This window comes from Macadamia integrifolia, chromosome 4 (genome assembly GCF_013358625.1).
Source record: "Macadamia integrifolia cultivar HAES 741 chromosome 4, SCU_Mint_v3, whole genome shotgun sequence".
Taxonomy (NCBI): Eukaryota; Viridiplantae; Streptophyta; class Magnoliopsida; order Proteales; family Proteaceae; genus Macadamia; species Macadamia integrifolia.
In genome coordinates, this window is record NC_056560.1 from 26,645,581 (window position 1) to 26,655,387 (window position 9,807).

At 41.2% G+C, this 9,807-nt stretch overlaps 2 protein-coding genes across 7 annotated transcripts in view; both read right to left on the reverse strand.

The window, feature by feature from the left end:
- The window catches only part of LOC122077039 (RNA-binding KH domain-containing protein PEPPER-like), a 14,534-nt gene extending 10,499 nt beyond the window's left edge, over positions 1-4,035 (reverse strand). Inside the window, exons 1-2 of the mRNA XM_042642782.1 lie at positions 3,527-4,035; positions 495-741 (exon numbers count right to left, since the gene is read on the reverse strand). Of these exons, the coding sequence (XP_042498716.1) occupies positions 495-741; positions 3,527-3,934 (655 nt within the window). The 5' untranslated portion in view covers positions 3,935-4,035. The remainder of the gene's footprint in view (positions 1-494; positions 742-3,526) is intronic.
- A 1,781-nt stretch (positions 4,036-5,816) lies between these two features.
- The window catches only part of LOC122077441 (GTP 3',8-cyclase, mitochondrial), a 19,514-nt gene continuing 15,523 nt past the window's right edge, over positions 5,817-9,807 (reverse strand). For 4 of the 6 annotated variants that reach the window (XM_042643390.1, XM_042643386.1, XM_042643388.1 and 1 more), the window contains exon 8: positions 5,817-6,729. In XM_042643390.1, the coding sequence (XP_042499324.1) occupies positions 6,646-6,729 (84 nt within the window). In that variant the 3' untranslated portion in view covers positions 5,817-6,645. The remainder of the gene's footprint in view (positions 6,730-9,807) is intronic. The other 2 variants (XR_006139797.1, XM_042643387.1) reach the window with 2 other exon arrangements.

The following is a 9,807-nucleotide window of genomic DNA, read 5'->3' on the forward strand; positions in this document are numbered from 1 at the left end:
AAAAAAAAAAAAAAAGAGGCCAAACCGCACATTCAACCAAAAATAAAGAGGCGTTGCACACACGCGCTATTGAGAAAAGGACAGATAGAAAAACCTTTGAAATGATTGCCTCATCCATGGGTATGATTCACCTGATCAAGTTCATAAGCAGAAAAAGGCATTTAAGGGTACTTCAGTAATTGGACTTACCCACCACATATATTTACATAGATAACCCTATATATACTTTCCTGCCATGTAAAATAATCGAGTGTGTTTGCAAGCTTCACCCGCAGTGATGTACTCAATGCCCAAAAACTTACAGTATATGATTTGCAGTGTTGTAATTAAAATAAAGAAACCATTTGCAGGATCTTAACACTCATTCGACATTAGTTGTAATTTGTGATAAGATTCAACATATATGACACCAAGTAAAGGCATGAGTGTCAATCTCTTACAGATCAACAGTTCTAATACAGATTCATTCAGTTATTAAAATGTTTGAAGCATACCTCCAGATAGAACCCGCACAGTGGCTCCTGTGCTCTCCTGAATCGACTTTATCAGAGACCCTTGCTTTCCAATTAAATTAATGGCTTGCGATGATGCAACCAATAACCTGACTGAACAAATAGCACCTACAGCAGCTGCTGCGCCCTCATTCTCTGAAAATCCTTGAACACGTTTGAATACTCTGAGTACGGCATCCATTGCAGGAGATATTTGTGCTTCTGGCTCTTCCTGTCCAGATATCAGGACCTGAAAACAAAATTGACACAGAAGTTATTGAGGATGGGAACTATGTTAAGTATTTCACTTGGAATAATATAAAGAGACAATGCAAGGCAACTGGGAGAATCACCCAATCCTTTTAATTTGACAGCTTGGACATCAACATAACAAAAATCCAAACAACTAAACAGAAGAAATGTAGATCAAATCATGTATTTCTTTTTTTTTTCTCTTTATGGGTCCAACTACGTATTCAGATGAATGAAGAACAAAAACCAAAAAGGAAAAAAAAAATTCACATGGACAAGGCATGGGAGTTGGAGCATGAAATGTGGAGTTTGCCTGACCATGTGAAAAATAGACTCCTGGATTCTTCAAATTAAAGTATAGGACCTTTTGCCAGTTGCATCATATTTGCATAAGCAAGGGTATACCAGCATATACAAGAATAAAATGCTCCCTTTTCCGCTACAAGCATATAAAAGAGCAACACAGTGCACGAGGCTCCCGCTATTGCTAGGTTTGGGAGGGGCAACTTGTACGCAGCCTTAACCCCTGCTTTGCAGAAGAGGCTGTTTCCAGGTTTTGAGCATGTGACCAACATGTTGCAATAGTGCAACTTCCCCGCCACAAGCATGTTCTAGGAAAAATATAGCGCACACACACACACACACACACACACACAGTTACCTCCCCTGCAGTTTACCCTAATGTTATAACCATCTCTTGTAGAACTGACAACTACACTGTACCCCCTGCAGTTGACGGTGTTCCAACTCCGTTTGGGAGAATCTATTATTATGTAGCGTGGCTTTTTTACATAATTTTTCAAGACAAAAATACCCTTGCAGGGCTGTGAAGTTCCTATTATACCTAGCACCCCAAAACCCAATATCATGTCTATTCTTCTCCATCTCTACCAAAGAACCCTAACTACTGCAAATAGATGCCAACATCAAGTGAAGCATCACGGCTGTGACAACCCTCAACACTCCAGCTGGTTACGGCAATGGCATGGATATCACCCTCTACCACCTGCAACTTTGTTCTGCGAACCAGAGATGGCAAAAAAAGGCGAGCATCGGTGGTGTTAGGCGGGTGTTAGAGCTATTAATCCTCTAAGAGATTTTCTTGAACACTCCAACGAGTTCCTGAGTCTTTGTGAGAACCCTGAAAACTGAGAATGTAAGTGAAAATGTCTATGGATTTCTTAGTATGACATCTTCATCTCTGTCTACTGATTTTGAATGCCATATGTTTGTGAAATTTGTCCTTTAGTGTGTTCCCAGGTTTACTAATGGTATGGATAGACTACACATACTGTTTTTTAAACTTGATTAACTGCCTCTGTTATCTAATTTGGGGGTTTTGGGTTTTTCAAATCAACCATAATTTCCCGCTTTTGGTTCTTGTTCTATTATGGATTCACCTTGTAGATAACTTCAACCACAGCTGGCAGTGCCCACAACACGATAAGAGGAAGATAATTCCTCATCTCTTTCATTTCCTTTTACTTATTTTTCGTTTCTTCCCATTTACTGACAAACAAGAAAAGTTATTCTGGTTTCCATAGCCCCACTTGCCACATGGCTGGACTTTAATGTGACTTAAGATTCAGTGTGACATGGTTCGTTAATACTAGGAAGACCATGATGGTAATAACAACATACAATTCACAGATTATAAAGTAAAGTTTTGGGTACAGCAGATTCATATCCAACAGGAACACATATCCATTTCAACCCATGCTAAGACTCTAGTTAATGGAAATTTCATTAATCGTGTGAATACAAGTTCTTGGAAAACACTATTTTGGAGTTTCATGTTTGTCTGAGGGTGGAGAATCCTCACAAGTGTAGTGATCCCCTATAAGGAGTGTCTCCCTTTCCCTCATCATATCCTTCATCATTGTCAGACCTTGCTAGATTAAAACCAGCAGCATAAACAGAGGAAAATGTACCATTGGACAGTGATAACAACCAATATACTAGGTAAATGAAGAAGTAGACAATCAGAAGCTAGTAACAACAGAAGCCCTAAACTAATAGACCAACCCCTAAAAAGACTGGCACTTAACCAGTACAATCAACCATTTTCACCCTAACAACAACAACAACCATTTCACCTTCTTTATGAATAAAAAATCTACCAGTTAGACCCCACACTATCAAATAATTTCCAAATCCAAGCCTACTCTTCCACAGCTTCCACTAGGGCACTAAGTTTGTACTGATTCATTATCATATCTTTCAACAATTGGGGTTAATCTCATTGTAGAAACACAAAATGCAGCTTATTATCATAGTGTTCACAAAATATCCACCAAAACAGTGTTTATGGTGATTGATCACCATATTTTAAAATTATAGGGTTCAGTGTTTAAATTCACCATCTTCTGCGTTTCTAGTAACAATGAATTAATCAAAACCATTAAACTACTTACCACTAAAACAAGCATTTTCATTCAGAAAACAACCCAGAACCCTAACCCTAAATCCTAGAACACCAAAACCAACATTTCGTTCATACATAAGTGTTTACCATTTATCTTCTTATTCAGCTGATTCATCACTGGGGTTCATCGGTTCACGTCATTGTCGAAATACAAAAGCAACTTCTGAACACAGCGTTTACAAACCATCCACAGAGTAAATTGAACAAATTATCATCTTGTGCTTAAACTGTCTCATAGTGATGTACCAAGCAAAACCCTGACACTACTAATAGAACCGAACCGAGAACTTCATTCCGACAAACAACAAACAAGAAACAACCCAAACCCTAAGAGAGAGAGAGAGATAGAGGCACTCACGATGCGGTCAGCAGTGCCTATAGCGCCTTCGAGGATGCGAATGCGAGCCCGAGTCTCCTCACACATCTTCCTGATAAGTTCACCTTTGCGACCGATGATGCTACCCACCTTAAGCACAGGTACTATGAGACGAAACACGCTGTCTCCAGGCCACCCAGGCCATTTCTTCTCCGCCGGTGTCTCCGTCGTTGCAGGAGCTTCCGGTTCGGAAGCCTCCTCCGCCGTCGTCTCCGGATGTTGTTCGGTGGCGTTATCAGCACCCGCCTCCACGGTAGCTGTTGCAGCTTCGGATGTCGCCGTCACTGCTTCAGATCCTGTTGACGGTGCTGGTGCTGGTGCTGGTGCAGTCTCCGTCTCCGACGCCGAACCGTTCTCCGTCTTTTCCATGGTAGAATCTGTAGCGGCCATTTGCAGAAGATAGGCAGAGAGCCAGAGAGAAGGAAAGGTTTAGAGAGAGAAAGAGAGAGCGCGCTAGAGGGTTTTAGTAGACCCTGCAGTAGCGGGAGTCTCTCGCACTGTGACGCAATTTATAGTCTCTTAGCTCAGATGATCGTGAGAAGCTGGGTGTTGTTAAATGAAATTGGACCGTTGGATGGAGATTGGGGACATCCAACGGTGATGGTCCACTTGCTTTTGTACTGTTTGTGGTACCGATTCATGGGAGAGTTTTTTTTCCTTTTCAGCAAAAATAAAGAGGCAGTTTTTTTTTGTTGGTAGATAGGAGGGTATCGGACTTTAGGCCGACTAAATCCCCCTGGGCTCATACATGACCCCCATGCCACGTACGAACTAGGAGCTTTTGGGTTCTAGTGAACCTCAGGTGGATACCCCCAAGGAATTATGTAACGGCAAAGTTTTGATCATGAGACCTCGCTTTTTGAGGTGGAATCACATGTCCCCTCCAAACTAGCTACGCTAACCCCTTGGGGTTAAAGGGGCAGATTTTTATAGGGGTGGGGACAGCAGGGAAGTCACACGTCAGCCATGTGTGTGTTGAAAATTCTGGGCTGAACTCGTTAAAAATTGTATGCTTGGTGGGCCTAAGCCCATCTTCTGTCTGTAGATTTGTATTAATAGTTTGCTAAGAGCTTGAGCTGGTGGGCTTGTGGTGAAAAAATTCCTCTCCAATGCATTGGGCACCCAATGTAGCATCCGATAGTTGGGAGGATCTGAGACCTGAGGGCACATGCTAATATGTTGGGGTGCATGTCCAGGTCCTTCCAGCTGTCCGATGCCCTGTTGGACACGTTGGAAAGGAGTTGGATTCCTTATGGTTTTGTATTTTTTTCTACATTTTCTTTTAAATAAAGAAACAGGGGTTTGTGATTTTTCTGCTATGTTTGGTTGCAAGGGTTATTTTAAGGATAAGGGAAGTGAAATTTTCATACTTAAAAATAAATGTTTATAATCATTAGGCCATGTGATCGTATAAATAACTTAATTTTTGTAACCATGTTTAGCAATAATACAATTTACATATAAAAATGGTTTTTGATACAAATAAAATTGAAATTGAATAACCATTTAATAACCATAGATAGAATGATTTGAAGTAAATGATATAGTCACATGAGATAATGATGACAAACATTTCTTTCTAAGTAACAACCATCCACTCTCAGTCTCTTTACTCACCCTCTCCCTCAGACACCCTCTCTCTTTGTTCTCGACCTCCTTGTTTGACCAACCTTCTTACACCCTAAATCTGTGGGCATGTAGATAAGGCACGGAGGCAACGTGTCAATCCCTTACCATTGCGCGCTTGCATCATATTTGGGGGTGATTAGTGAGATCAGCTTAATGTCACCACTTAGCTAGAGATGATAAGGAGATCTATTATTTAGAAACTGAGATTCAGTGGCAATGGCCCTAGCACTTTCCTGGCAGGCCATAATCATTTTAACATATGTTATTGATATTTTCTTAAGCATCAAGCCCCCTATTTTGGCTCTTGGGAAAGATTCCAAGTGAAAGGTTAGGATTTGAAAATTTTCTTCTTTCTTGTTTGACTACATTTCTTTTGAATTTTGTTTCTTGATCCTCCTTGGCCTTTCAAAGGGGTCGGAAGCCATGTTTTGCTCTTTAATTCATCATTTTTTTGCCATCTTTGAAGTTTTCCAAATAAAATAGGAGGACCAACAAATGCGCCGCCATCGATATCCGCGTGTGCTTGGCCAGCATCAGCCTCCCTGCCTTTTTAAGTTGCCCAATGATCTTTAAGTGACTAATTGGCTCAGCTCAATAAAGCTTTGTACATATGTAAGGCCAGCTCATTTTTGTTCAGTCGTTATTGAGGGGGTCATGGAAGAAAAATTTTATTAAAGGAAAACTAGGAAAGATAGTTAATTACATTGTCCATGACAGCAACATTCATTCTCATGCTTCTAGCTTTGTTAGCTAGAGTATATGCTATATTTATTACAGGCTGGTCCACTTTATTAAGACATACATTGTTCAAGAGCATTAAGGAGGATTTTTGTAAGAGAGAATACCAACAAGTTCCCAGGGCCAAGGGCCACGGACAGCTAATTCACTAACTCCAGCGAATCGGTATTCTTAGGAATCCCATAGATATCGCTCTTTCAATACCTTATTGGATCCTCTTGCTTCAGATCCCTGAGCTGTTCCTGCATAACCAAAATTCATGGTAACCACGTAGAATTGGTTGTTAGAGATGCAAACTGTAGCCCATCCTGCTTCCTTTGTAACTGGATCAAACTGACATTTGATATGACAATAGGTTGGTTTTGGCTGGGTAAGTTGAGATAAAAGTCTAGAGGGTGGAGGGTTGAGTGAGGTTAAAATGGGTGGGGGTGAAGTGGTAGGGTTGGAGAGAAGGTTCAGATCATGTTCTCTCATCTGGAGATTTGGGAGAGAAGCTGGTGGGGTTGGATTTGGCATTTTTGAAAATTATGTTATTCCTCGTGATCCAAACATAGTATGTGGTGATGGAGAAGGTGATTAGGATATGGGATTTTTCAGAATTGGAGAAGGAAGGGTTGATCAGAAAAATCCTTGACTAGAAAAAAAATGTTGAGAGTGGCGGGAATTGACTCATCTTTCAAACAGCTATAATCAAGGTAACAGAAAGGATCTGAAGAAAATCACCACAAAAATTCTTAGCCACCGATATGTATCATAGGTCTATTTGCTGTCTTTGAAATGTCAAACATTCCAGCATGAGCAGCTTTCTTCCGCTTGACCTAAAACAAACAATAAATAGAGTCCCAAGTCATATTAAGAAATAAAGCAACCCCAAATTAGCTTGCAATAATAGTACATAATTTATTAATGTCCACTCTTTTAAACGAATTGAGGATAGAGACTCCTAAAAGTGGAACCATAAGCAAAGATAATACATTTCCAGACATGACCAAACAACAAACCGTTCGTATTTGACAAATGAAAGATTCTCTAATGATCACGGGGTGTTAAATGACAAAGAGTTTATGAATTTCAACTTGATCACGTGATGGAGAACCCTTAGGGAAGGGAGGGGAAATCAGAGTAGAGATGGGGAAAAGGAGATCACACTCACACATTCATTCAATAATCAAATTGCTCTCTAAATCTTCAGTCGATTACAACCAATATATAGAAAAATAGGAACATGAAATTAGAAACTTAACTGAAATGGAAACTAGCCTAAATTAGGAAACAACTATAAAAGGAAACCAAAGCAAGGAAATAAATCCTACTCCTACGTTCAAGTTTGGAAACTAAAAGCATGAAATAAAATACTAGGTAAACTACTAATTTTATTTCCAACCCTTGTTGGACCAAAACCCTGGGCTGGACCGGTTCTTCTTGGCTCTTGGCTTCCAAAGCCGGTCATGCTGGTCCAACCAAGAAAGGGCAGCCGTATCTGCATCAACTCTCCTCCTCTGAAAAGAACTCGACTCCGTCGAGTTAGGGAAAGGACCGAGGAGATCGTCTGAAGGAATACGCTGAATGAGGAATGATCCCACCATCTTCTTGAGCTTAATTTCAGGGAGATCTTTGGCAGGATGAAACTTCATAGTCTTGTTGGCATGCTTGAAGGCATAGGTATTGGCATAGCCACAATGCTGTACTTTCTTATCAAACAACCAAGGTCGACCAAGAAGGATATGGCACACCTTCAGAGGGAGGACATCACATTGGACTGTATCCTTAAATCCACCAATAGAATATGTGACCAAGCACTTATCTGTGATTTTGAGATTAGTGTTGCTCACCCAAGCAACCTTGTAAAGATTAGGATGTGGTTCTGTATTCAATCCCAGCTTACGAACAGCGTCTTCAGAGACAACATTAGTGCAACTGCCTCCATCAATGACCAAGGTTAGCAACTGATCATTGCACTTCACACGAGTCTGAAAAATACTACTGCGGCGCCAATCTTCATTTTCAGTGGCCTTTTGAGTGGTCAACACATGACGAATGACATAAAAAGGATGTTGGTCATCGTCACTGAGAGTGTCATTGACTTCACCTGTTGCACGCTCTTCTCTTAAATCAACTGTGTCAGAACCAAGTTGCTCTTCGGGAATATATGGCAGAGGAGATTCCTTATCAATAAAAGCAACCAAACGGCTAGGACATTGGGCACTGATATGTCCAAATCCATTGCATGAGTAGCACCGAACTGTGAATTTTGAAGAATCAGAAGGTTTATCTGAACCACGCCGAGGGGGTGAATATGGGCGAGTAGGCCGTGAAGATGACATTTCAGAAACATGTCGAGGTGGAGAATACGGCCGACTAGGTCGCGAAGAAGCCATAGATGTAGCACTTGCCTGTGGCTTGCTAGATGACCTCTCTTGGGTAGGAGACTGTTGCCAAACAGAACTAGTACCTCGAGAAAAAGTATCTGCAAAATTTCTCCGGTTGTATGGGCGTTTCAGACTTTCCTCAACCTGATATGCTACTTGTACGGCGTCTTCCATTGTAGGTAGTCGACTAGATGCAAGGGCAGCACTAAGTTGAGGGTGCAGACCATTGCGAAATTGGGCCACTAAGACTTCTTCATCCCACTCAAAGTCAGAACGAGTGGCCAAATAATAAAATCTAGCAACATACTCTTCAACGGTCAAATTCTCTTGTTTCAACTGTGCAAACCTGAGATGCATGCGTTGCTTGTAATCAGAAGGCAAGAATCGTCGATTCATGACTTCATACATTTCAGCCCAAGTAGTGACCAACCCAATGCCTCGGGTTCGGTTCTGTTGTTGTTGCTTGATCCACCAGACTCGAGCCGTGCCTTTCAGTTTGGCCTCTGCAAATAGGATCTTTCGAGCCTCAGTCAACTCGTACCATCTGAAGAATGTATCTAAACTGTGAATCCAGTCAAGGTACAATTCTGGATTATTGTCTCCATAAAAATCAAGGACATCCAGTTTTGCTGCTCTTTCTGCTCCATCATCATGTCTCCCAGTCCCATATGGTGGTGGAGGTGGTGGTGGTGGTGTATGATGTGGTGGTGTTACTGGAAGATCCTGTGGAGTGGTATTGGAAGAATCTCCAGACTGAATGGGACTCTTTCCTTTATCTGCGGCCACCAAACGATCAATAGAAACTTGCATAGATTCCACCATTGTCTTTAGGGACGTGACCATGTTAGTGAGAGCATCAAATTTTGTATCAGTTTCTCCTTTATAGGAATTCAGCTGTTGAACAACTTCACTATTGGCTACCATGGTGATGAGTAATAAAATAGCACTCAAAGAATAATGGTAGAATAGTAAATAACTGGAGGCTTAAAGGGCAGGGACAGAATAATAAATAATTTTTTTTTTTTGGAAGTTCAAATTAAACCACAAAAGGGTGTGTCAGTTACGTGTGGGACAGGGGTTTGATTTGGAAATAAAAAATACATGGGACAAAAAGGGGAATAAAGGAGAAAGGGAGGGGTATTTCTGGCAAGTCAAAGAATTTAGATTAAAAGAAGCAAGAAATAAGACTGGGTTGGGGTTTCACCGACAAAGGAGGGAAAAACAAAAGGAGGGGAGGTTTCTGCCCCTCGGAGATGGAGAACCAGCGACCGCCGCCGCAACAGAGGAGGGATGGAGACGATGACTGCGACTGCAACGAAGACTTCGACTGAGCCTTTCTCCTTCGCCTGGAGGAGTAGCTATTGCAAGGCGACTCATGGGAGCCTGCGAACCAGGTATGTGAGTTCTCCTCTTTCTCTTGCTTTCTCTTTTCTTCTTCTGTTCTTTTTTCTTCGTCGGCTCTCTCCTCTTCTTTTTCTTCTTTGTTCTTCTCTCCTTCTGTTCTTCTCGGTTCTTTTTTTTTTTTTT